This window comes from Microtus pennsylvanicus, chromosome 2 (genome assembly GCF_037038515.1).
Source record: "Microtus pennsylvanicus isolate mMicPen1 chromosome 2, mMicPen1.hap1, whole genome shotgun sequence".
In the NCBI taxonomy this organism is placed as follows: Eukaryota; Metazoa; Chordata; class Mammalia; order Rodentia; family Cricetidae; genus Microtus; species Microtus pennsylvanicus.
Window position 1 is genome coordinate 26,600,719 of NC_134580.1, and position 27,215 is coordinate 26,627,933.

General features: G+C 47.2%; 1 protein-coding gene across 2 annotated transcripts; it reads left to right on the top strand.

The window, feature by feature from the left end:
* The first annotated feature begins 1,113 nt into the window (after positions 1-1,113).
* Positions 1,114-26,802, top strand: Pfkm (phosphofructokinase, muscle). 2 transcript variants are annotated; one of them, XM_075960524.1, is made up of 23 exons: positions 1,114-1,537; positions 6,039-6,131; positions 13,111-13,184; positions 14,079-14,156; positions 15,489-15,678; positions 15,896-16,061; positions 16,902-16,946; positions 17,315-17,423; positions 17,546-17,641; positions 17,754-17,846; positions 18,403-18,528; positions 19,481-19,545; positions 20,013-20,076; positions 20,771-20,920; positions 21,274-21,344; positions 21,836-21,923; positions 22,002-22,154; positions 22,586-22,750; positions 23,725-23,786; positions 23,971-24,082; positions 25,779-25,878; positions 25,957-26,062; positions 26,285-26,802. In XM_075960524.1, exons 1-23 carry the CDS (start codon positions 1,273-1,275, stop codon positions 26,427-26,429), a joined length of 2,616 nt encoding a protein of 871 aa, XP_075816639.1. In that variant the 5' UTR covers positions 1,114-1,272; the 3' UTR covers positions 26,430-26,802. The 2 variants fall into 2 exon arrangements, with proteins under 2 accessions (XP_075816639.1, XP_075816640.1); XM_075960525.1 differs by having other exon boundaries at positions 1,489-1,586.
* Positions 26,803-27,215: the final 413 nt, after the last annotated feature.

Here is a 27,215-nt window from a genome sequence, read left to right on the forward strand (position 1 = left end):
TTTATTTATTAGAGATTTCTGTCTCTTCCCCACCACCTCCCCCTCCCCTTTTAACCCTTCAAGACCAATCTGTGCTACCCAAACATTCTTGGAAGTGGTCTTTCGCTGGAGTCAGCTTATCAGGGACCACACTCCTAAAATACTGTCTCTCTCCCAGCAGCTAACGATTGCCATTGGCTCCATTTTCCCATCTCTAGCCTTGGCTCACACAGGTTTTGTGCATGCTTTTGAAGTTGCTGTGGATTCATATCTGCAGTACCCTGATGCGTCCAGAAGATAATTTTCCTTGTAGTCCCCCACCACCTCTGGCTCTTTCTTTCTTACGCTTCTTCAAAAAGGATTCCTGAGCCTCTGGGCTGGAGGCGTGATCTCTTACTCGTTGTGCTTTGTGCAGTTGTGGGCCTCTGTGTTAATCTCCATCTACTACAGAGAGAAACATCTCAGATGCAGATTGAGAGATGCATTGATCGTGTGTGTGTGTGTGTGTGTGTGTGTGTGTGTGTGTGTAATACAGAAAGGCAGGCAGGAGGTGAGTCACCAGGCAGGTCTCAGGGCTTGGCCTCTACATTTTGGGCATTTATCAGATACATAATTTGCAAATACTTTCTTCCGTGTTATAGGCTGTCTTTTTTACTTTCTTGATGGTGTCATTTGAAACATAAACGTGTATAAATTTTCAGTCAAGTTTTCATTGCTTGTTCACTCGCATTCCTGTTGTTGGCAGCCAGAATGTGCGGGGCAGAGGCGAGAGTCAGCAAGAGAAAGGGCAGTAGAGAAACAAAAGTGGAGCCGATGGTGGGCAGCACTGAAGCAAAGGCAAGGGGGGATCTGAGCTTGGGATGAGCACCAAGCCATTGTTCCCGGAGTGCATGCTGCTTACTATGAAGTCTCAAGGAGGTGCTAGCTTACTTCCAAAAACCCTGCAATTCTGATGTGGTGGACTTGAGAAGGGGCCCTTTCTTCTTGGTACCACGCAGGCTGGGTTCTTCCTATGATCTCTGAGAGAGGTGATGCAAATGTGGAAGGAGTTTTGAGGTGACTGGATAAGAGATGCCAGCGTTGGGTGTTTCTTAAAGGCGGGGATCTGTCCCACAGACTCTGCATAAAATGTTTGTTAAGATTGATGGAGGTGGTCAAGCGTGGAGGGGAGGATTTGAACAGTGGCAAGAGATAGTTGAATTCCAGGAATCTCATGCAGTCCAAGAAAGGGAAAAGTTGGCTCAGTTGGAAACAAGATTAGCAACTACGTAATTTCTATCTCTCACCACGTTCATGAGCTCCCAAGATAAAGATGCGGTCTTTGGGAAGCAAGTCTGCAAAAGCAGCAGAGTTCTTAAAGGAAGGGGGAAGAGGAGGGGAGGCGAGCAGGGGGAGGCGGAGCCTCCTTGCCAGTTTTGGCCAGTGGAGGTTTGGAAGCCTCCCCTCCTCCCGCGGCTGCCTCCACCTGGCTCCTCCCAGTGTTCGCCTAACTCCCCTCCTCCTTTCCCCAAGGACAATCTGCAAGAAAGCGGCGGCGGAGGAGAGCTAAAACTACCAGGCAAGAGGGAGGCCTTGGGTGGAGAGCGAGGGGCGAAGCCAAGAGTGAGGTGGGAGCGAACGTGCTGGGAACAGTCGGTGGGGAGGATAGAAAGGAACGGAGGGCCAGACGTGACAAGGCATCCGAAATCGCAGGCGAGAGGGGGATGGGAGCTGGGTCGCGTGAAGAAGCCGAGCCCCTCGGTTACCCTCCCAGCATTTGTAGACTCAGGTCCCAGATGCATGGCGGGGGTGCACGGCTGTGTTGCACTTGGCTGCCCGACCCCTCCCCTGGCACACATCCAGTTCAAATTGGTGCACCTATGATGCTGCGTTCCTGTCTCCTGCGTGCTTACACACACACACACACACACACACACACACACACACACACACACACACACACACGATTCTGTATATTTATATTTAGTATCTGTGACTCTGTCCACATGCGTGTCACTGTGAACCCTTAAAGGTTGCTGGTGTACGAATTGCATGCATTTTTATCTCCTATGCCCCTTGACATACAGATTAGGAGGTGAGCTGCTGTTTCCAGGTCAGCACCCCAGCCATGGTAGGGTGAACTCTCTCCCCTCCCACTGAAACTATGACATCAAGGCATCCAGGGGCTTCTACAGGTGATGAACTCCAGGAGGGAAAGAGAAGAGAAAACTCGAGGTTTTAAAGATCAGCATAGTCAGATGTCTATTTCTTTCTTTCCCAAATTTTTGGGTTTCTATTTCCTCCAATCATGTAGTCTTTCTCAAGAACAACAGAAATTGAGACGGTCACATTCTAGGTATATGTTGCTTTCCCAGTTTGTCACTTTCTAAGTCCTAGGTGTGTCTGAGGGTTTTTTTTTTTTTAATTATAGTAGCACACAAGCTATTAGCTATCACTATGACATTTTATAACAACAAAATGTGTTTTAGTAGATTCTCTTCCCCTTTATCTCCCCACCACCCTGTACCCTGATCTCTCGTTTCATGTTCCATGGTCTCCCATCCTTCATTACCTGTTTTCTCACTCTCTTGGTCTCCTTCCTAAGTTCTAGGCTTTACTAAGTCCTACTCCTGTTCTTGGATATACACCTTACAAGACAGGATCTTCATATGAGGGAGAACATGCAGATTTTGTCTTTCTGAGCTTGGGTCACCTCACTTAATATTAGTCTTTGCAGATCCATCTATTTTCCTGAAAATTTAATAATTTAATTTAGTTTTTTTTACAGCTGAGTAAAATTCATTATGTATATGTACCACATTTCTATTACCCTTGCATCTGCTGATGGCCGTCTAGATTGATTCCATTTCCTGTTTTCTTCTTTGTTTCCTTCTTTCTTTCTTTCCTCCTAACTTGTGATGCCTGCAATCCAGGGTCTTGCCAATATTGCACACTGTGTTATATTCCCAGCCCTGAGGCTTTAGAAGTGGAATTTGGAGGTATATCCATTCCCAAGCCCACTCTTCATGTATTTGTGGTCTATCGGTTCACTGATGCTTCTCAGCAAGTGTCACTGATCCTCCCTGTGTGCACACACTTCAATGGGCAGGATTGGAACTGGGTTTTTGTTCTTTTTTTTTTATATAAGCGTTTTGTCTGAATGTATGTCTGTGCACCACATGTGTGCCTCATGCTTTGTGAAGGCTGGAAGACGGTGTCCAGTGGGGAGGAGTTACAGACAGTTGTGAGCTGCATGTGGGTGCTGGGAATTGAACCCAGAGCCAGCTTTGGAAGAGCAGTCAGTGCTCTGAACTTCTGGGTCATCTTTCCAGCACCGGAAGTAATTTTAGAAGTAAACATACTCTATGCCTTGGAAGAATTTTCAGCCTAGTTAGAGAAAGTACATTTAACAATAACACAATCTAGTGGTTTGCAGTCAGGAAGCTTTACTAGAAGGACACAGGGTATTTTAGGCTTCGCACACCATCAGGTCTGCTATAGACCCTGCACAGTGTTAGATCACAAGATGAGCACGGAGAGCGTGGACACACTTTTGCTTTTGCTTTTTCCCTCTCTGAGACAGGGTTGTGATAGGTTGCCAGGCTGGTCTTGAACTCTTGAGTTCTATCAGATTGGAATAGCTGCAACTACAGGCAAGTACCCAGCTGTATGGGGAGTTGAATTTTAATTCTTTTTCCTGTCATAAAATATTTTTGTAACCACTTAAAATGTAAGGACCCTTCATAGAAATAAGTGAAAATGGCTGGATTTGTCCTATAGGCTGTAGTTTGCTAACCCTTCATCTAGTCTAGCCCTCTTTTGTGTGTGTGTGTGTGTGTGTGTGTGTGTGTGTGTTTCGAGACAGGGTTTCTCTGTGGTTTTGGAGCCTGTCCTGGAACTAGCTCTTGTAGACCAGGCTGGTCTCGAACTCACAGAGATCCGCCTGCCTCTGCCTCCCGAGTGCTGGGATTAAAGGCGTGCACCACCACCACCCGGCTTAGTCTAGCCCTCTTATTAGTGTATAAAAAGCAATTAAAATGTCAATAAAGTTGTATTTGAATGCTAAATAAATAATTATTTCCAAATAATATGTGACTTGTAGAAGATTCGAAAAGAAGGCTTTTTGGACCTTTGATATCTAGTAAAGATTTAGTAGGTTAATAAGGATAAGGAGGTGCGGCTTTAAATGATAGAGTGAGGTATGTATGTGTGTATGGTTGGTTGGTTGAATGGGTGGATGGATGGATGGGTGGGTGGATGGATGGATGGGTGGATGGATGGGTGGATGGAGGGTGGATGGATGGATGGGTGGGTGGGTGGGTGGATGGGTGGATGGAGGGTGGATGGATGGATGGATGGGTGGGTGGATGGAAAGAGACAGGTTAGCCTGCCAAAGGATGCAGTGTATTCGGACACCAAAGTTTGGACTAGCAAAGTAATGCTCAGCTGGCCGTGAGCCAGAGGATCCATGGGTAGTGGGTAGTAAGAGGGCTGAAGAGTAGGCAGGGCTCAGTCGTGGGAGCTTGGAATGGAAATCACGAAGTTTTGACTCGACCGGTCAATGCTGATTTTCTACTGCGTTTGTTAATCTTTGTCTCTAACCATATATGTCTATCTTCATGTTTGTCTCACCACATATATTTTATTGGTATCAATGGGATTGTATGTTTCTGTGACTTAGTCTCTATAAGCAACTATCCCAATTTCCCCAGATGCTAGACAGAAGCAAACTACCCTTAAAGTCCTTGTTCCTCTTCATGAATCCTCCCTCTACCAAAGCCTCAGGGGCCTGCAGCCTTCCCATGAAAGTTCATTTTGTGTTTCTAACGTGAAGAAGGGCAGTACAAGCTAATGTGTTAATGTGCTAAGGGAGATAAGCTCAGCTATTGCCACAACAACTCAGGTAGAAGGAGGCAACAAGGATAGAAAAGAGGGTATGGGCCGGAAGAGAAAGAGGAAGGATAGTAGGGTTTAGAGGCAGTGTTGACTCTGAGAGGCAGGTGACACATTTTAAAGTAACAGTGTTAGCCTGGGTAATGGGAAGTGATGAACCTATTGGTGTTTTATGGATATAAAAGTATGCCTTGCCGGGTGGTGGTAGTGTGTACCTTTAATCCCAGCACTCGGGAGGCAGAGGCAGGCAGGTCTCTGAGTTTGAGGCCAGCCTGGTCTACAAGAGCTAGTTCCAGGACAGGCTCCAAAGCTACATAGAAACCCTGTCTCAAAAAACCCAACAAAGTATGCTTTGTATTTTATATTTAAAGATGTACACACACACACACACACACACACACACACACACAATCTTCTATAAATGGCTATATAAAGGTCTCACAATATTGGTGTGTGTGTGTGTGTGTGTGTGTGTGCATGTGTATCTGTGTGTAGAAGAACTTTTGTTACCCTTCCATTTGATAGCATATAATGTGAGGGGCAAAGCCCAAAGACAAAAAGATTCAGCTGCTCCTTAGAAAACCTGAGAGGAATGGGTAGAACTGTAGAAAGACCCTAACCATTCCTAAGATTGACGTCATTAGTTTGTCTGGCTCTCATGTGCCTTCCTTTGTAACTTCAAACTTTAGTTCTAGTTCCTTGTCATCCAGCCTTGCTCACTCTACTCTGAGCCAGAAGCCAGCCTGCACCTGACTGTTTGCTTCCTCATTGCTGGTTCTCTGACAGTACCCAAACCTCACCTGATTTATGCCCTCTGCAACACCTCCTTCCTTCATTAAAAGGATGCACTCAGATTTCCTCTTGCTTCCTCCTGTCTTTCTGGTTAAGTGTCCTTTCCTCTCGACCTTAGCCTGTTTTGAAGACAGGTTCCAATTGGGGTGGGAGGGGGCAGGGAAGGATAGGCCAGGACTTATGTAGCTGTGGTCTAGATTACTCTGACACTTTAGCTTGTCACTCTGAGAGGGTGCAGCTTTGCTCTGGAAGACTTCCAAAGCTCTGTGGCTGCAGAGCCCAGCTTTAGTGGGAGAGTCTAACTGGGTGGCTCTAGCCAGTCTAAGACAAACACTTCTTGAGCAAGCGGCACCTTGATCCGTCGCATCTTAACTGACCATTGTTTTGACTTGTAGAGTGGATCATGACCCATGAAGAGCATCATGCAGCCAAAACGCTGGGGATCGGCAAGGCCATCGCCGTGTTAACCTCTGGCGGAGATGCCCAAGGTAAGTGAAAGGGGACAGAAACATGGTTGTTATGATTCTTGAGTTTCTTGACTCCCTCAGTCTGTAGACTAGAACTATTCTCATGTAGGTTCACACTGGATCTTGAGTTTTCCTAGAAGTTCTAACACGGACCTCTAAGTGAATTTAGGTATTGTTTACTCTACTACTGTTGACCCAAACTTTCATAGAATTTCTATCCAACTTCTCTGGAAATTAATACTGTTGGTCCTTGAGCAGCATTGGAGAGAATTTGAGATAAGATTTTTGAGAAAGCAATAAATTTCAAGAACTTGGGAGACTGGGAAAGGGAAGAGACTTGGAGTTGGTATTGGGTAACCCAGCTGGATCCTCAGGTTTTTCTCCTGGGGAGTGTCTGCACTCACCAGCTTCAGCCAGTGCTCTGTCGCCCTTCTGGTCCTTTAACAAGTGAGAAGAACATTAGTTAATCACTACAGACCCAGTGGGGCTGGAGGGGTAGGAAACAGAGAGAACCTTTCTCTGAATAGAGTCTAAGAGGCCGTACAAATAAAGTATGCGGAAAAGATTAGGTGGGAGAGATGGAACATGTTTCAAGAACAAAACAATTCCCACTTTCATTTTTTCATATATTTGAGCTGATAGTACGCTGTAGAGAATAATCTCTTTGAAGAGTTAACAGGTTTCCTCTGGTGCTTCTGGCCCTAAGGTACTCGGTGACTTAGTACCAAGGACTAAGCACTCACTTTGTGCAGAGCCCTATTGTTGCAGAAGCTGAACAAAGAATCTTGAGAGAGATTCTTTGTGTCGCTGGGTTCTTATTCAGGCACATGAACACAAGAAAGCCAGTGTGCACTGGCCATGTTGGATATGGTAAATCCTGGTGAGAGTAATTGGGAAATGCTTCACAAGAAAAATGCGACTACTGAGAACTCAAGAACAATGGCAATGGGTTTCTGATCCTACTGCACGCACTGGCTTTGTGGGAGCCTAGGCAGTCTGGATGCTCAACTTACTAGACCTGGATGGAGGTGGGGGTTCCTTGGACTTCCCACAGGACAGGGAACCCTGATTGCTTTTCGGGCTGGGGGGAGACTTAATTGGGGGAGGGGGAGGGAAATGGGAGGCGGTGGCGGGGAAGAGACAGAAATCTTTAATAAATAAATAAATTAAAAAAAAATAAAATAAAAAAAAACAACAAAACAATAAACGGATCCTTTTTTTTTTTGTTTTTGTTTTTTGAGACAGGGTTTCTCTGTGGCTTTGGAGCCTGTCCTGGAACTAGCTCTTGTAGACCAGGCTGGTCTCGAACTCACAGAGATCCACCTGCCTCTACTTCCCGAGTGCTGGGATTAAAGGCGTGTGCCATCACTGCCCGGCTAAACGGATCCTTTTATTCAATTATGGTGCCTAGAAGAGTGGCTGGCCATAGCACACACTCAGGAGGTGGATGGCTAATAAAGAAAACAAATTATTGAGCACCTTTTATGATCAAACAGAGTGGTGGGTGCTGACGATGCATCTATGAAAACAATGATATTTGCTCTCATGGTATTTCTCTCTCTCTTTCTGTGTGTGTGGAAGCTAGAGGTCAATGCTGGATATCTTCCTCAGTCTCTCCACCTTATTTATTTACTTACTTATTGATTGATTGATTTTGGAGACAGGGTTTCTTATTGATTATATAAGCATGCCCCGCGTGCTGGTGCACACTGGCCAGCCAGCTCTGCGGACCCACCTGTCTTTCCACTTCCAGTACTGGTTTTATAGATGCCTGCTATTGCGTCCAGCTTTACATGGGTGCTGGGATCTGAGCTGACTGGCTGAGTTATCTCCCCAAACCCTGGGTCATGGTATTTTTTCATTAGCATATTTCAAAATTTCATATGGTCTTGTGGGTTTTTTTCAGCTTGTCTCTTTTCCTAACCCACCCATCTAAGTACGGAGGATACAGGATCAGCACTGAAAAGTGTATGTTGAAGATCAGACTTTCAAAATTTAAACACATTTATTGACTATAATTATGTAACAAATCAGAATTAATCATGAAGAGCCTGAGGGAGGAGGACATGGCACAGAGGCCTGAATGATCAGACTAGGAATACAGAACCCTGGTGGTGGCTGGAAATGCCGCTAGCCCAACTTCTGTTGCTCCTCTATTGATAGAATTCCATGTCAGTACTGTGATCTTCGACACACTTTTCAGTGGTGATCCTGTGGCCTATGTACTTAGATGGGTAGGTTAGGAAAAGTTTTTAGAAAAGCTGAAAAAACCCACGAGACCATATGAAAAGAATAAGAGAAAAGGACCTTCTCTTAAAAGAAGAGGGAAAGAGAGGGTTGAGAGAAGGGAATGGGGAGAAGGAAAAAAGAGCCCAAGCCTCTGGGACTTTCTGGTAGTTACAATGTGAATCTATAATCTGATAGGTGCGTGTCAGAAGGGATCAAGAGAGATAGAAAATGACCTTTTAGGGAGACAAGAAACCAGAACAGAAGTCTGAAATACTGCTGAGAGATCCTAGCTGATGAAGTCCTAGTACAGTGGTAGCTTTCCCAGAGACAGCATGCTGGCCTCCCGGGAGGAAAGAATAGGAATGCTGCTTTCCCAAGGGGCCACAGGCATCATGGTCGCAAGACTGAACTCTGTAAAACCCACGGAGGCCACAGCTGCCATTCTTTGAGCTCAGCAAAGTCAGTATCTTGAAGTAGAAATTATGACCGTGAATTAGATGTCTCAAGCTCAAAAGTCAAGAATCTGGAATGTTGGGATGAATGGAATAAATACTAAATCGTACTCCTTTTCTTACCCCAAAAGGCCACAGCCCCACTGATCCATACTTCATTGAGCCTCCTGACATTGGCATATCCTGTCTTGGAAAGGACCTCGGCCATCTGTTCTAGCCAGCTGTCTCCAGGCCGTGGCTCCAAATGCGTACATATCCTATTTTTAAAGGAGTACAGGACTGGGATTCTATTACCTCTCCGGATACTTATCATAGGGTTTATAATTTTTTTTAGTATCCATCCACTAGAGAGTATAATTCACATATAACACCATTTGTCATAATTTTTACCGTTTCCAAAGCTCAGGAAGAAACCTGTCAGTACCACCTTCCCAAAGCCTTGTGATCAGGTTGAAGACGTAGCTCAGTTGGTAGAGAGCCTGTCTAGGTGCATGAGATACTGCATCTACTGTTCATGGTGGTGTACATCTGGAAGCCCAGCTGGGAGGTGGAGGCAAGAAGATCAGAAATGCAAGGTCATCCTCAATATAGCAAGTTTTTTTTTTATTAGCTTCTATTTTCTACCTAGTCTTGTAGAGACACAAGACCCAGCTCTTCCTCCTTAAGGATCTTCTCCAGAGACAGCATTGGCTGCTTCAGATTGCAAGCCTACGTTCTTCAGATCCCCTCCTGCTTGTCCCCGAATATCTCTTACATGCTCCCTGTAATCTTATCCTTCATCGTGCTTCTAATAAGTCATGCAGCTGCTCATAGAGGGTTATTTAGGGAAACATGGAACAGCTAAGAAAAGTCGGGCCAGGATTGGCCTACGGCCAGACTAGGCTAAGGCAGTGAGGCTGGGTAGAAGAGACCGAAGGCTGGGGACTCTGCGTTTAAACTGTGTTTCCCAGTCCAGTGTTTTTAGGCAGCTAGGGTTAGAGCGCAGGAGGACAAAGGGATCCAAAAATGAAGAGGAAACACTCAGTCCATGTAGAAGTGGGATGGGTGGTCTCTGCAGATCGGCAGGGCTGAGGTCAGAAAGCAGGAGGGAGAGGAGAAAGCTGGCTTTCCTTACTGTGGGGTTTTTCTTCTTCCCAAAGATTTGGATATTCCTACCAACTAGTGCTTGCTTAACAGGGAAGACCTTTTGGGTCATTTATTTTTCTTTATTTGTGCCGCTCATGCCTTTCTCAGCTTGGGGTCAGAAAGAAACCTCTGCTGTGACATTTCAGAACGACAGCTCCTCATTTCCTCAGATTCTCAGTGTATAGTCCAGAGCTCCAGATCCAGGAAAGAATCCCGTAAGCTGTGCAACGGCCTGGGAAATAAGCAACAAGTTTCCCATCTGCAATGATTGTTTTGAGCGGGCTTTATTCATCTGTCCTGGGGTTTTGCCCTGACTCTGATGCTCCTCCCTTCACACACACTGGGTCTCCTCAGGCCTTCCCTGTGCAGAAGTTTGTTGTTCCAGATCATTCCAGCTAAATATATGAACGTAGACTTTTAGACCTCTCGGGACTGTGCCTAAGTGATGTCATGAGTAAGCTGTGCTCATAGGTGCCTCTGCTGACAAGCCCAACCTTTTGATCATTATCTTAGACACGTTGTTAGATGCATTTGAAACGGCTCCTACTTTTTGAAATGGTTCCTTTGGCTTCTAAGACATTGCTAAGCCCTGTTTCTTCTTGTATCTCTCTTCCTAGTTTATTAGTAACCACAGTCACTTCTCGGAGTTCAGCTCCTTGCTTTTTCCCTCTCTAATCATATATGTTTTCTCTTCCAAGTTGGTGTGCATGTCCCACAAGGACTTTAAATTCAACCCATCCTATTGTGAACACATTGTCCTCTACCCTACCCTCCCAAATGAAGCATGCCAGTTAAATGCGCAGTTAATGGCATTTCAGTTTAAACCTTTACTACATCTGAAGGGGGCACCTCTCTCTACAGGGTGTGAAATCTAATCACCTTGCCTATTGGATCCAAGTCCCTTTCTTTGTTCTCTGAGTGTCTTCTGTCCACTATCTCTTTTGTCCCACATGCCCCTCTACAACGAGGCCTCCTCATGTCTTATCTAGGGTGCCAGAAGGTCCCCTTTCCCAGTGACCCTGCTAACCAGCTGCTTGTCACCCTGCTGCCAGAGCCCTTCTGATACGCAATGCAAATCTTATCATGTCCCTCAACTCTCAAAATTCCTAGAGATTCTTGATTCTCTGTAACTATTTTTTGCATAAGAGGAGTTAAAAACCCCTTTAAGGATCATGAATGATATGGACCTTCTCCTAGAAGGAATGTTAAGATCACAAAACTCCCATGTAGTTTTATGGGGTTTATGGATTTGCTGAAACTGATCACACATCCATGGGTCCCCAGTTAAATCCTATGGAATAAAATTCAGACTTCTTCAGATGGCATACGGGCACCCTCCCACACACCTGTAGCACTATCTCTCATCACTTCCCATTCTGCTTTTCACTCTTTATAATACTGAATTACCTGAAGTTATTTCTTGGCCCTCACCTTTCTGCAATTTTCCCTGCCTAGAAGGGTCTTCCTCAATCGTCTGTCTGACAGAAAGGACTGGAAATCACGTTCTCGGTTTCAGGACAAATGCTGTATTTTTGAGCACTCCTGACAAGCTGAGATGGTCCTGTCCTGTTCATTTGTGCTTTTACATTCCCTTTCCTCAGGGATCATTTTACCACACTGTAAGCTTTTACGTCGTGAGACAGTGGTTCTTAGACTGTGTTTATTGCTGTACCCTCAGCACATGGCACCATATCAGGACCATGGTGTGCGTTCTGTTAATCTTTGTTCAAGGCTGAATGGACCTGCAATCCGATTTAGACCTAATAACTATATAATAGATATTATGTCGACCTGCAAGTAGTGGAGCGGAAGAGAGGAAAAGAAAGAAAAGAAAAACTTATTCTTATTTTATTCTAAGTGCTCTGGATTGTTCAATAGTTTGCGATGGTTTTCAGTTTGATGCTTCACAGGCTCCAAGAGTTATGGTTTCCCGAGTGTTTGCGGGCTCAGTATTTAAGAATCATATGATACATTTTGTATTGAAACTAAAATATCTGAGAGAGGGTGGCTACAGCAGTTTTAGAAGCTGGTTATTCTGTCTCGGAGGTGTCCAAGCACCACCATGACTCCTGGTGAGGTTACACGGTTAGCGGCAGGACGGTGAGGTTACGCGGTAGGACAGTGAGGTTACACGGTAGGACGTGAGGTTACACGGTTAGCGGCAGGACAGTGAGGTTACGCGGTAGGACGGTGAGGTTACGCGGCAGGACGGTGAGGTTACACGGTTACGCGGCAGGACAGTGAGGTTACGCGGTAGGACAGTGAGGTTACGCGGTAGGACAGTGAGGTTACGCGGTAGGACAGTGAGGTTACACGGTAGGACGGTGAGGTTACAGTGTAGGACGGTGAGGTTACGCGGCAGGATGGTGAGGTTACGTGGTAGGATGGTGGGGAGGGTAGTGCACGCCTCACCAGTTCTGCACACACAGTTCCTGGCACCGAGGAAGCTGGAGAATCACAACTGCGGGGCACACGTAGCGATGTAGACAGCTCAAATGGTGGCTCTGTGTGTGTCCCGAGAGAATCCGCCATCCAGTAATAAACATATTTAGAAACAAACTGTATTCTGTCAGATCACTTATCCATAAAAAAGTCATGTTTCCCTGTGAACAGTGTCCTAAAGCTGGATGTCTATTCAGTGCAGAAAGTAAGGGACACCGCGAAGGCTCATGGGCACGGAGTCCAGTCTAGAGTGCTAATCTGGACACAGAGGACTTGGGTTCAAATCTGAACTTTGTAGGGTGTTGCCTTTGTGACCTTGACACCTTTGACCTTCCATTTTGAAATCTGTGAAATGGAGGAATGTCCAGGTTATGGGAGGGAGGGATTAAAGAGACAATCTCAAAAAAGAGAGAGAGAGAGAGAGACAATCTCCGACCAAGCCTAGTGGTATCTAACCCACAAAATACATTTGAGAAAGTGCTTGCTTTAGCGCTGTCATTATTCTCAGGATACCCTTGCAGGCCAAGGTCGGGAAGGTCAAGGTTGAGTGACTGGAGGGGAAGTGGATGGGGTATCTGGAGCTCCATTAGCATTGGATGCAGCCATTGAAACTGCTGGAGAGAAGACTTGGGTGAGAGAAGTCTAGACTCACAGGACTAACTCCAGTCTGTCGCCAGATGTAACTGCTATGCGTTCCAGGACTGCGCTTCTTCCGAGTGACCTGTCCCTGATCTCTCCTCCCCTCCTCACAGGTATGAACGCTGCTGTCAGGGCTGTGGTTCGAGTTGGTATCTTTACGGGGGCCCGTGTCTTCTTTGTCCATGAGGTTGGTTCTTACTTTGTTCTCTGCCTAATCTGCCTCCCACCCTCTTCCCACTTTCTCTTCCTCACCCCCTTGTTGCAATGCTGTTTTCTTTTCCTTGGCTCTGTCTCCCTGAGTCATTCCTTCCCACTTCTGATTTTTGCAAACTGGGTCCTCACATTGCCTACTGAATTTAAAAGAAGAAACTCACCGAGATAGAACTGAGATGGGATGTCTTTCCCAGCAAGTTTACTGTAACTAAGGGTAGAGTCCCAGAGAGGCAGGATGTGGCTGTGTTTCTGAAATTTCCCAGCTTTCTGAGGTTCTGACTCCTCCTTGGCTCCCGTGCTCAGTTCCTCTCATGCTTCGTCCATCCTTCCCTTATAGTCTGTGTGCCCTACTGCCAACTTCGGTAGTTTTATAATAAGTCCTGTTTCTTTCCTCCCTTCCTCCATCCTCCTTTCCCTTTAGGTTATCAAAACCAGCTACCTTCTAGTTCTCCCGGGAAACATCTTGGAGGAAATAGCATGAGGGGGTAAAAAGGAATTAAGATGGAAGAGTATTTTGATACTTCAAGAGTGGGCGGTGGCCAAGCATGGTGGCATATGCCTTTGATCCCAGTACTCTGGAGTCAGAGGCAGGTGGATGTCTGTGAGCTGGAGGCCAGCCTGTGTAGTGAGTTCTAGGTTGTCTAGAGCCATACAGTAAGACCCTGTCTCAAAGGAAAGAAAAGAATGAGAGAAACTAGAATATCCAAAAAAGTTGACATGTCCCTTCTGGGACTGATCCACTAAATATAACATTCTCACGAGCATCCAGGGGTCACTATTGGGATGGTGTAGCTTGGACCTCTTTCTAGGGGAGCTGTTATCTAGAGGGAGCTTAAGGGAGACTTACTGGATATATTGCTCCCTTCAGGGTTACCAAGGCCTGGTGGATGGTGGCGAGCACATCAGGGAGGCCACCTGGGAGAGCGTTTCCATGATGCTTCAACTGGTATGTCCCAGAGAACTCATGTTCTGTTTGTACTGCCCTTGTCTCATCCCACTCTGGTGTCCCAGATTCCCTGCCACTTGGTTCAGTGTGAAGCGTTTCAGTGACAGAAGAGGCTTATATTTACCCTTTACCCTTTGCATTTGAAAACACCATCCTGGCTTCTTGCAGTGATTGAGGGGGTGAGAAGGTGGTTCCAGGATGGCTTGCCCTTTATCGAAAGGTCATAGCAAGACTTTTGCAACTGGCACATCATAAGCACTCTGGGGTCACGGGGAAAGTCTGGCCCTGAAAATAACCTTGGAGGACCGAGGCCAACAAACTTGAACTCAGCCAGTCCTCGTGATAGAGATGTGACGGCCTGAAACTGGACTATTTAAAGAAGAAAGGGAATTGAGACCGTCTTGCAGCATCTCAAAGAATCCTAGGGAAATTGGTTTTCCCTATCTACAGCCCTCTATGATTATCCAATGTTGTTCAAGTTCTTTAAGATGTGTCCACTTGGCGCTAGCTTAGAGCTATAACTGATCTACTAAGAAATTTACAAATCACAGCTGTATCCCATTCTTTACCTAAATCCTCTAAAAATTCGACAGGAAGCCACTTAATATGTAGTGATCTAGTGAAGTTTCCATCCAGGTAATAGTGCCCACCACAGAGTGGCCTAAGAATAAATAAGTATCCTCTACTAATACCCCAGAGCCATGGGTGCCAGGAGCATCTATTGATTATGAAAACTCTTGAATCTACTTACCTCTGGGAGTATCTATAAGTTCCCGGGAAATCAAGACTTGCTACATACAGAGTAGTTTTCTCCCCTGTGAACACCTGGATACTGTGGCTCCTGTTACTAACACCATAGACCCCAAGGAACCAATTGACCAATTGTCAGAGTGATCTTGGATAGAATTTCAGTGTGTTAGAGAGATACTACAAGCATACTGGGTTTGAATTCCTTAAAATAGTCTGGATGTAATCCAGTAATGCCAGACACTAAGAAAAATCCAGACAGAAGTCAGAGTGAAAGATGAAGGTAAAGAGATAAAGCTAGAATAAAAGCTAATGCGTATACAAATTCTCTTATTCTTGAAAACAGTAATTTTGATGATAAAATCTCCAGTGAAGGCGTTATCTTAGTAGTCTCCTAAGTGTGGCAGAATATGGGGATGACACTATGACATCCAGCATCATTTTCTTTCCCTTTGTAAGGGACAAGTGACTTAGGGATGCCAGGAAACGTTAGGGAGTGGTGTGGTTATGCCGGTCTCTCACTGGGTTGAACTCAAAATTGGCTATGCCATCTGAAGACCTGAATTCTACCCCTCTCCCATAAAGGGAGGCACAGTGATTGGCAGTGCCCGATGCAAAGACTTTCGGGAGCGAGAGGGACGACTCCGGGCTGCCCACAACTTGGTGAAGCGGGGAATCACCAATCTGTGTGTTATCGGAGGTGATGGCAGCCTCACCGGGGCTGACACTTTCCGTTCGGAGTGGAGTGACTTGTTGAATGACCTCCAGAAAAACGGTAAGACATTTGCATCAGTATTGCTTTTCATGTGACTGTGTGTGCATGCACGTGTTAGGTATGTATTCTTAACTCCTGTTCGAGAAAAATGTTAACCACATGCAAACGAACAATCTTTGTCCTCCTTTCTACCATTGCTTACAGTCTCTCTAGTAATCTGTTGTGTGGGTGTGGAAGATTCCTCAGCTGGTGGCCTCTGGTTTGCTTCCCCTTACAGGGAAGATCACAGCTGAGGAGGCTAAGAAGTCTAGCTTCCTGAACATTGTGGGCCTGGTTGGCTCAATCGACAATGACTTCTGTGGCACTGATATGACCATTGGTACTGACTCTGCCCTGCACCGGATAGTGGAGATCGTAGACGCCATCACCACCACTGCTCAGAGGTAAGAGCACCCAGGAGGGAGGCAGTAAAGAAGCAGATGAGAGGACGGGCAAGAACGAATGAGGACAAAAAGCCCCTGTGAGTGCTTTTCGGGGGTTTGAGACTCACCCCTAGAGATCTGAAGTTGCTCTGACCCCTAAACGCCTTTCTGCCGCTCTCCGTGCTGTCTTTCAGGCGTGTTGCTCTGGGGTCTTGAGCACCTACAATCTCTTATGTCAGTGGTTCTCAGCATTCCTAACACTGTGGCCCTGTAATGCAGTTCTCATGTGGTGACCCTCAACCATAAAATTACTTTGTTGCTACTTCATAACTGTAACTTTGCTACTGTTATGAACCATAATGTAAATATCTGATAAGCAGGGTATTTTATACGCGACCCTAAGGGGGTCATGACCCACAGGTTGAGAATCACTGTCTTACGGGATTGTGGTTCAGTGTAAGGCAGATCTGGGGAGCTCACAATCTGACCGGCCCTCTCCAACTGTGTGGATGCCATTAGCACCACTGTTCAGAAGTAAACAGGTCAGGTAGAGGATCAGTGGAGGAAACTGCAAGACTGTTGGCTGCCAATCTACCCTGGGTAATCTTGCAGAACTTCAATTTAGCCTAGTCCCATTTCCTCATCTTTTCTATTTCTCTCTGCTTTTGAGACTCCTCCTTTCCTGGAATGGAGTCTCCATACTGTCCTAGGAAGCTAAACTGCTTCTCCCATGTCTCCGTAGTCTTCCAGGAAACCTACCGGATAGCTAGCAGCATAAACATCTCCCAGAGACCAAGGGGATGGTGTCTTGGTCCTGGCCCCTGGTGCATGCAGACTGTAAATCCTGTCTTTTTCTTGCAGCCATCAGAGGACATTTGTGTTAGAAGTGATGGGCCGCCACTGTGGGTAAGATCCCTATCCTGACCCATGCACTCCATAGATCTAGAGATGGCCCTTCCCTCTTCCCAGAAAGTCCACACAACATGACTGTCTTTCCCTGCCTCTGCACTATCTCCCCTCTTATATGTACATGTGGGCCATGCTCAGGCACACACGGAAGGATGGGCAGTCTCTGAGCTGGGAAGCCAGTAAGGTGACGCTGTTCTTCAGGGACAGCATCTCATTGACAGGCCTAGTGCTCATTTGCCTCAAGAATGAAATGCAGGGACTCCGTATCATCCATCAACTAAGGGGACTAAGAGATCTTGATGGTGTGATGAGACTGTTTGTGGACTATAAAGATTCCTAGTCCTTGCTTCTGGCTCTCATCTCAGATACCTGGCCCTTGTCACCTCTCTCTCCTGTGGGGCCGATTGGGTGTTTATTCCTGAATGTCCACCAGATGATGATTGGGAAGAACACCTTTGTCGTCGACTCAGTGAGGTATCGACCTTTTCTCTTTTACCCTTGAGGGAAAAAAAAACCCTCACCCTATTTCATGGGTGATACATTTTCTACCCATCAGTTTAATTCCATTAACTGCTGTCTCTCGTGTTCTTGACCAGACGAGGACCCGTGGTTCTCGGCTCAACATCATCATTGTTGCCGAGGGTGCAATTGACAAGAATGGAAAACCAATCACCTCAGAAGACATCAAGAATGTTAGTGTGAAACCCTGTGCCCAGCATGCTTGGCCATTCCCTTGTTGGCTTCCGAGTCTTGACACTGCATCTCTTCCTGGTCCTTTGTGTTTCCCCTTCTTGGTCCTTTTAGCTGGTGGTAAAGCGTCTTGGATATGACACTAGGGTCACTGTTTTGGGACACGTGCAGCGGGGTGGGACGCCATCAGCCTTTGACCGGATTCTGGTAAGTCACAGGATTCTGCGGCTCCTGTACCTTAGAACCCCCAGCCTTGCTGCCTTGCTTCTGTGGGGCTTACATCCTTAGCCATGCTGTCCCTCCACTAGCCTCTAGGCCACAGTGGTTCTCATCTGTTCCCATACACAAAGATGATGACAGGCAAGAGCACCCCTAGTTGTGAGGATCACTCTTGGAGCTACTGGGATCTAACCTCAGATACTCAGTTTATTATTCTTACCCTGTTTCACTCGGAAGGAAGGCAATCTACTCAGGAAGAAGAGAGTGTTGCTAACCTCCCATATTCTGTTGATCACCATGTGTCATGGGCATGCTTCTCTGGAACCAAGTACAGTCTTTAGGGTTCTGATGACAAGAGGGCAGACAGCCATCACACTTTGGTGACATCTGGGTAGGGAGGTAAAGCACAGCAAGCTCCTAGATGCATGCAGCCTTTCAATTGGAGCTCAGTTCTAGGATTTGGAAAGGACCCTGGACATCCTGGCTCTTAGCTAAGCCAAACAGGGAGGTCTAAGAAAACTCTTTGTTCCATGGACTCCTTCAGGGGAGCAGAATGGGTGTAGAAGCAGTGATGGCACTTTTGGAGGGGACCCCAGACACCCCAGCCTGTGTGGTGAGCCTCTCTGGTAACCAGGCCGTGCGTCTGCCCCTCATGGAGTGTGTCCAGGTGGTAAGTGCTGACCCCCTTCTGTGTCTTCCTGGGAGCTCGGGGGGTAATGAGATCAACTTCTGTGGTCCCACTAGAGGAAAAGATGGAAAGGCAGGATGGCAGAGTAAGAGTGGACTGCCATCGGTTCCCTCGGCTCTTGTGCTCCTACAGAAGATGGAGGTCCACATACTCTCTCATGTTTTATAATCACCAATCACGCAGTTATGCGGGAGGGACACGAATGCTGCGTCCCTCCTAACAGTACTGAGACTTGGGGAATGCTAATTAGTAACTTCTAGCTGGTTACCTCCTATCTCTATGTGACATCTACCTTAAATGAGTTTCTCTAATCAACCCAGGGTGACCACTGCTCACCTCCAGGGTGATAAAGACTGGGAGACGCTGTGCTGCACCTGACACAGTACCTGGAAAACGTTGGGTTCTCTAGGGTAGCCACTCCTTTGATGCCACGATATGAATACAGTGGCTGGTTGCTGAACTAGAGTATTGATCCTGATTGTTGAAGATGCCTGAATTTTCCCCACTCTGGGGCCTGCTTCTCTCTGAGACTTCAGAAACCCAATAACCTGCAGCCATATTTGAGACTGCATCCCCAGAGTCCAGAAGCCCAGCCAGGCTCTGGGTAGAAGGTAGCCATTGAGCAGCACATTGTGGGAACTTCCCACCTGGTAGACTCTCCTCATTGTTCAGTAGTCCCAAGACTGTTGGGGACCTGCGTGCACAGGGGAAGGCTCTCTCGCCTGTGAGCACTCCTCTACTCTGCTCAGAATTAGAACTTAGTCCCCTTTTGCTGCTTATTACTCAGAAAAATTAAGGGAAAATAAAGATGCTTCTATGATAGTTTGGGGGACACGGAAAAGGTGGGGTGTAGATGAGCAGGATCCCATCAGAGGAGGTTTGGTCATGCAGAATCATGCCTCAGAGTCGTGACTGCTGCTGTGTCCTCCCTTAGACCAAAGACGTGACCAAGGCTATGGATGAGAAGAGATTCGATGAAGCCATGAAGCTGAGAGGCCGGTGAGAAAGTGGCCAGAAATTCACTAACTCTAGCAACCAGAAACCAGAATGAAGCCAAAAGTCTGTATCACTCTAGGCCCCAAACATGAGCTGCCTTTTCTAGTTATATCTGCAATAGTCTCTTCCCCAAGGAAATCAGTTGTGAGGTGCCCAAGAGTTCACCTAGGGGTGCTCTCCTTGGAAAGAACTTTTCACTCTAGTCTGCTATTTCTAGAAATGGCTCTCAGCTAGGCTCTGGATGTCTCTAAGCAAGGAAAGTGTCATAGGCTGAGCACAGCACCTGGGACAAAACCCCTCAGGGAGTGTTTGATAAGTGACAGCAATCCTCTTCCTGGTCCCTCCTCTGCCTGGTTAGTTCCTTAGAGGTTTACCCTGTGGAAAACTCAGCAACTCCTGACCCGGATTCCTGTGGCTGCCTGCCATAAGGAGTGGCCTGAAGACATCCTGTTCTCTTTGCACTGTTTTAGGAGCTTCATGAACAACTGGGAGGTGTACAAGCTTCTAGCTCACGTCAGACCCCCAGTCTCTAAGGTACTGGCAGCTTGCTGCCCCGCCCCCTCAGTTTCTCTTCACGAAGTGCTACCCACAGTCCACACAACCTTAGCCTTGCCATATCCTTGCCCCCACTGTTCTTCAGTGCTGGAACCCCGATCCCATGTGATGACTCTCTGTTAGCCGCCCCAGATACTAATCCTGGGTTTTTACCTTGTCCTGGCTAGAGAACCCAAGACTCATACCCAGTTCAGGGTGGGCAAAAGCACACTGAAGAAGCAGGAATGAGGGCTTTGATCCTGTGGGTGTAATCACACCCAGATCTACCTCAGCGCCTGCTCCCTTAAAAGAGCAGTTCACAGTGTAACTATCTATCAGAGTTGTCTGGGTTGCTTATGAAGGATGCAGATTCCTGGGCCCTTCCCTCAGCACAGAGACGCAGAGCAGCAGACAGCAATGCTCCTCAGGTGGATCAGGATCCAAGGGGCCCACAGACCACACTTTGGGACGCATTGTCCTCTGAGGCTTTTTGTCTGTTGTGTAATGATGACTAAGGCTTTACATGTAGAACTTTGCTCCTATAGGATAAGGTGGAAGGCCGTACGGTGGCATTCCCTGGGGGACTGATGTATATTGTCACACATGTTTTAGGGTCTCAGAGTTCGGCTTCTCTTTGTGATCTCCCCTCTGGGGTGTTTCTCTCTTCATTTTCCCCCTGCTTCCTTCTGAACAGGGAGGGTTGCACACAGTGGCTGTGATGAACGTGGGGGCCCCAGCTGCAGGCATGAATGCCGCGGTCCGCTCCACTGTGAGGATCGGCCTTATCCAGGGCAACCGAGTACTGGTTGTACATGATGGCTTTGAGGGGCTGGCCAAAGGTCAGGTACGGAAACACAAAGGAGGGAGGACATACACGTGCTGTATGGGGCCAGGGAGGGTCAGTGTAGGGGTGGCCAGTCCATCAGCTTTGCCTCTCTCCAGGGTTAATTTAGGGAAATAAGGATAGGAACCCTGGGACAGCCCTTTCCAAACATCATGTCTTATTTATGTCTCTGTCCCAGAGCTCAGTACAGTGTCTACCATCATAGGTGCTTGTTATTCCTAGGTGAGTCAGAAGGGCAGAGGGATTTCAGTGGAGGGAACTCTGTAGGGTCAGAACTCAGGCCATGGCCTAGGTCACACATGGACTTCCTGGCACGCTGGCTACGATGTAGAACGGTGTGCTCTTCCCTGCAGATTGAAGAAGCTGGCTGGAGCTATGTCGGAGGCTGGACTGGTCAAGGTGGTTCCAAACTTGGTACTAAAAGGTAAATGATATTTTGGGAGCACCCTCTCCCAGTTACCCTTCTAAGATTCTTTAGAATGTCGGCATCAGTCAATCATGTTAGGGCCTACATCAACTGCGCTGAAAACTCAGCCTGTCTTCAGTGAGGACATCATGTAGCAGGTCTGACCACAAGAGATCCACTGTGTACTCTAGAACGGTGTGAGACTGTGGGGAAGAATGGGCTGCAGGTTCAGACACTAAAGAAAGCACTTTCTAGTTCTTGTTTGTTTGCTTGTTTTGTTTTTGGGAAAGGGTTTCTCTGCATAGCTCTGCCTGTCCTGGAACTCACTCAGTAGAAAAGGCTGGCCTCGAACTCAGAGATCTGCCTGCCTCTGCCTCCCAAGTACTCAGATTAAAAGTATGCGCCCACAGCACCCGGCTCACCTTCTAAGTCTTAACTTTTCTCTCCCTTCTATCTTGCTATCTCATCTCCAATTTCCTACTCTCTGCTCCTTGACACTGGTCAACCAGGACCCTGCCCAAGAAGAACTTGGAACAGATCAGTGCCAACATAACTAAGTTTAACATTCAGGGCCTTGTCATCATTGGGGGCTTTGAGGTGAGTGTCCCATTGTCCCCTCTCCTCCCCCTCCGCCTGCCCTTTCTTTCTCATGTCTGCTCCTGCTGCTATTTTTAGGCTTACACAGGGGGCTTGGAGCTGATGGAGGGCAGGAAGCTGTTTGATGAGCTCTGCATCCCATTTGTGGTCATTCCTGCCACGGTTTCCAATAACGTCCCTGGGTCAGACTTCAGCATCGGGGCTGACACAGCACTAAATACCATCTGCACGGTGAGCACCTACCACCACCCCTATCCCAGTTAGCCCTACTATTGTTCTGGTCTTGGAAAGTGAGTCTCTTTTTCTGAAATTAATAGCGGTGTTTGAGAAATCCTCTGTGCAGCCAGGCATCTGTGCTGGAATTCATTTTCCTCGCCTAAAAACACATCATTGTTACCAAAGGGCCTGTTTTGTTATATCCTCTGAAGTTATACAGTATAATATCCCTATTCTGAACAACATTAAAGATAGCTTTGGCCTTCTTCCCAGGGGAGAAGTTCTACAATGTAGTTCCCTCTTTGAACACAGGACCTTGATGAGGTCCAGGGGTCTCACTGGCCTAGAAAACTATAGCTCTGGAGCTGAATTAATAAAAGAAGCTGAGTAAGAATAAAGATCCAACTTATGACCCTCTCTTTCTGCGGCCTGTTGTCTATTTATAGACTTGTGACCGGATCAAGCAGTCCGCAGCAGGCACCAAGCGTCGGGTATTTATCATCGAGACTATGGGTGGCTACTGTGGCTATCTGGCCACCATGGCAGGACTAGCAGCTGGGGCTGATGCTGCCTACATTTTTGAGGAGCCCTTCACCATCCGAGATCTCCAGGTAGATGGCTCTCAGAGCCTTCTAGGTGTCTCTCCTGTTCCATTCTATCTTCCCGAGTGTTCCTATAGTAACCAGCGCTATGGGAGTTTAGGGGGAGGATGGAGCTGATGGGCCTAGCCCCATAAAGACTAGAAGGGCTCCTTGAAAGTGTTCTCCAGTACTGTCTCACATACATGGCCATAGCTACTATTTGGGGATTGCATTTTCTCAGGTAGCCTGCTGCTATGCCCTTTAGTGCTGTTTGTATTTCATCTTCATAACAGGCATGTAATTATTATTATTGCTTTCATGTTATAGGTGAGAAAGGTGTAGAGGGTTTCAAAACCTCAAACCTCTTAAGAGAGCGGGTAGTCTGAATGCTTGAGAAATCTATGATCTCTTCCCCCCAGAGTTCTCTTGCTGCCATTCCAGTTCTGAGGGAAATCTTCCTTTACCTCTGGACAGTACTCATATTTCACAGAGAGTTCAAATGATATTTATTTTTCCCAGTTTTAAGTTCAGTGGTGGAGAAGAATGCTTCAAGTGGAGATTTAGCAGCAGGTTGGGGGAACTCCCAGCTCAGGATCCCAGCTAATCCCTGCCAAGAGCGGAGAGTGGAAGTCTTGTTTGCATGCTCATCTCAGAGCTCAGATGAGGGTGCACATTCCCAACACCGAACCACTGCTTTACATGCAAGCAGCACATGTTAACAGTGTGAAAACACAGGCTGTGTGAAGTCACTTCTATGAGGACAGAGGTGGGGGAGGGCGAGTCATGGAAGCTTCTCTAATGCCCCCCCTCTCTCAGTTCTGCATGTCTCGGTTTGGGTCTAAGTGCTACGGGCACTAAACTTCTTAAGGGACATAGACCTAGTCCAAACCAGGCTTGTGAACAACTCTCCCCCATGTCCTCTCCCCTCTTAGAAGGGCTTGATGTAGAGGAAGGACAAGGGTGCCTGTCTTAGCTGAGCTTAGGATTCACTGTTTCACTTGCAGGCGAATGTGGAGCATCTGGTGCAGAAGATGAAGACAACGGTGAAGAGAGGCCTCGTGTTAAGGTACCGCATCAGCAGTTTGTTCCTAAGTGCAGAAGGAACTCTTGAGTGTAGATCTATGGTTGGGACTCCTGAGGAATCGATACAGAAGAGCGTGGGGGTGGAGGAGCCTTGGGAGGAGGTACAAGAGCCTAGGGAAGCAGAAGGCAGGGATGAAGGAGACTCAGGCTTCTGGCTTCCCTGGCAGGAATGAGAAGTGCAATGAGAACTACACCACTGACTTCATTTTCAACCTGTACTCTGAGGAGGGCAAAGGCATCTTCGACAGCAGGAAGAACGTGCTTGGCCACATGCAGCAGGTAGCGAGACACCCCAGGCATGCCTTCACTAGTTACTCAGAGCCCCTGATGGCCATAGAGGTAGCGAGACACCCCAGGAGTGCCTTCACTAGTTACCCAGAGCCCCCAACGGCCTCCCCATCAGTGTCTGCTGGGGCCTCCCTGTCACCATGGAACAAGGTCAGGTCACACATGAAAACGTCTTTAATCGTAGACACAACCTGTCTTAGTCAATGTTCTGTTGTAGTGAAGAGACACCATGCCCAAGACAACTCTTATGAAAGAAAGAAAGAAAGAAAGAAAGAAAGAAAGAAAGAAAGAAAGAAAGAAAGAAAGAAAGAAAGCTTTTAATTGGGGGCTGGCTTGCAGTTTCAGAGGGTTAGTCCGTTATCATGGCAGGAGCATGGCTGCACATACAGTAGCAGGTATGCATGTGCTGCAGCAATAGCTGAGAGCTGCAGGGGGGGGAGAGAGAGAGAGAGAGAGAGAGAGAGAGAGAGAGAGAGAGAGAGAGAGAGAGCGCACTGACTAGGCTTGGCCTGGGCTTTGGAAACCTCAAAGCTCACCCCCAGTGACACACTTCCTCCGATTAGGCCACACCTTTTTATTTCTTCTAATTTCAAATAGTGCCACTCCCTGAGCCTATGGAGCCCATTCTTATTCAAACCACAAACCCGGTTCCAGAGATGTGATCCATCCTCTTTGCTTAGGATGTAGTTCACTGGGAGATGATTCGTTCTTTGCTGTGGCGGCTGTTGTGTGCACTGTGGGGGCTTTCACAGCACCCCTGGCCTCTACCTACTATAAGCCAGTCACACCTCCCTTCACCCTCAATTCGAACAAAGACACCCCCAAACATGGCCAGACGTCCCCACCAGGGATCTCTAGTTGAGAACCAGTGATTCTAATGAGGAAAATGGGATTTAGAGAGAAAATGCTTTCAGGGTCACACACCTGAATGAGCCTCGTTGATTTTCCATGACACCTTCGCCTTTCTTGAGCCCGATGAATGAGTGTAGGCTTCCATGTCTACTAACTGGGCTTTAGGAGAAAGGCCTCTTTCATGGTTACTACTAACTAGTTCCAGATGGTCCTAGCCGATGCCTCTTAGTACCAATGTTTTTCTACCTACAAAGAATTCCCAATATCAGGGAAGGTGCAGCCTATACAGGAATGGAGCATTACTCTGTGTGTGTGTGAAGCCCTGTGTCCTTTCTTTCCCTTCCCTTTTCTACCCCTTTTCTCTTAGTTCATAGAAAAACTGATACAGTATTCTTTTTAGTTTTTCGAGACAGGGTTTCTCCGTAGCTTTTTGGTTCCTGTCCTGGAACTAGCTCTTGTAGACCAGGCTGGCCTCAAACTCACAGAGATCCGCCTGCCTCTGCCTCCCGAGTGCTGGGATTAAAGGCGTGCGCCACCACCGCCGGGCCTGATACAGTATTCTGAGGTTCTACCTGGGACAGCTGGGTTGGGCTACAGAGGACAAGGACATCTCCACAGTGGTGATTGTGGCGGCCGCCAGGCTGCCAGGCTAAACGGTAGACAGTGACACTGAAGTGGGACCTGACTACCGCGGAGTGGAGGGAGCTGTGTGATTACCGTGTTCTAATTGCCCTGTGCTTGATAACGGACCAGCTACTTTGGATCCCTCAAAATGTCGTGTTAATCCAGGAGCCATTAGGATCCTTTTCTCCAAGTTTTCTGATTTTCCCCTTAGGGTGGAAGCCCGACTCCCTTCGACAGGAATTTTGCCACTAAGATGGGTGCCAAGGCTATGAACTGGATGTCTGGGAAAATCAAGGAGAGCTACCGTAATGGTATGTGGGGCGGGAGGGTGCGCCCCTCTCCAGAAGCTCATTCCACAGTAGAGACTAACTGACTATCCTTTATTCCAGGACGGATCTTTGCCAATACTCCAGACTCAGGTTGTGTCCTGGGGATGCGTAAGAGGGCCCTGGTCTTTCAGCCAGTGACCGAGCTGAAGGACCAGACAGATTTTGAGTAAGTCATGACATTCTAGAACGGCTTTCTGGCTGCTACTAGCTACCAAGCCCAACTTCTCACAGCCTGTTAACTGTCTCTAATGCTTTGCTTTTTGTAGTAACAACTGTAGGTACTTGTGCCCGAAATCCAGCCTTTTTGTGCCCAGCTTCTTCCCAGAAGCCTTTGGTAGAAGCTTATTGGCATATGATATCACAGCACCATTATTTCATTTCTCTGTAGGCACCGAATCCCCAAAGAACAGTGGTGGCTGAAGCTGAGGCCAATCCTCAAAATCCTAGCCAAGTATGAGATTGATTTGGATACCTCTGACCACGCCCACCTGGAGCACATTTCTAGGAAGCGGTCTGGAGAAGCTGCTGTCTAGACCTCTTTGGAGTGTCTGATCATGGTCAGCTCATTTCCTGGTAGATCTAAGTCCATGATTTCTCAGTGTGTTAGCCCTATCCCCTTACCCTATTAGGTTTCCTTGTACCTACAACCTTGATCAGCTGTGGCCAGGAGTTGGGGGAGGGGCAGCGAGTGACTCTCCTTCTAGGTAGCTGTCTTTCCTTCCACCCAGCTTCATCTCTTATGTAGGCTGGATTTCTCTAGTGCTCCTGCTAGATTTCAGCCACCCAGAGGATTCCTAAAACTAAGCTTTATTTATTTCTTTGTGATAACAAAGAGTCTTAGGTTCCTTTACTTTTACCACAGTGATGAAGTATAACTACACTAATAAATGCCAGCTGGTCACTGTGCTTTGGTGCCCTTGTTACTGCCGTCACACGGGAGTGTACTGTGTCCCCCATGTCCCAGACCGTCCCAGACGGAACTCCTCGGAGAGCAGCACGGGTGCTGTCCTGTGCACTTCTGCTTGGTGGAGGGTTTTGTGTTTTGTTTTGAGCATCTCTTGGTGGATAGTGTCCCAGACCACACGGTACTGCCCCTCAGCCCTATCTCCCACTAGTCCCTCTACAGCCAAGATGATGAGCCCGTCTCCAAACAGGAAGTTATGGTTTAGTTCTCGATCATATATTCATTACCCAGGCTCACTTTTTTTCTTGCCACCCCACAATCTTTGCTCCTCAACTCAGTGTTCTTCCTTTTCAACCCTTCCTTGGATGAAAGCCAGACTCTATTTGACAGGTCCTTTGTGGGAAAGACACGTGCA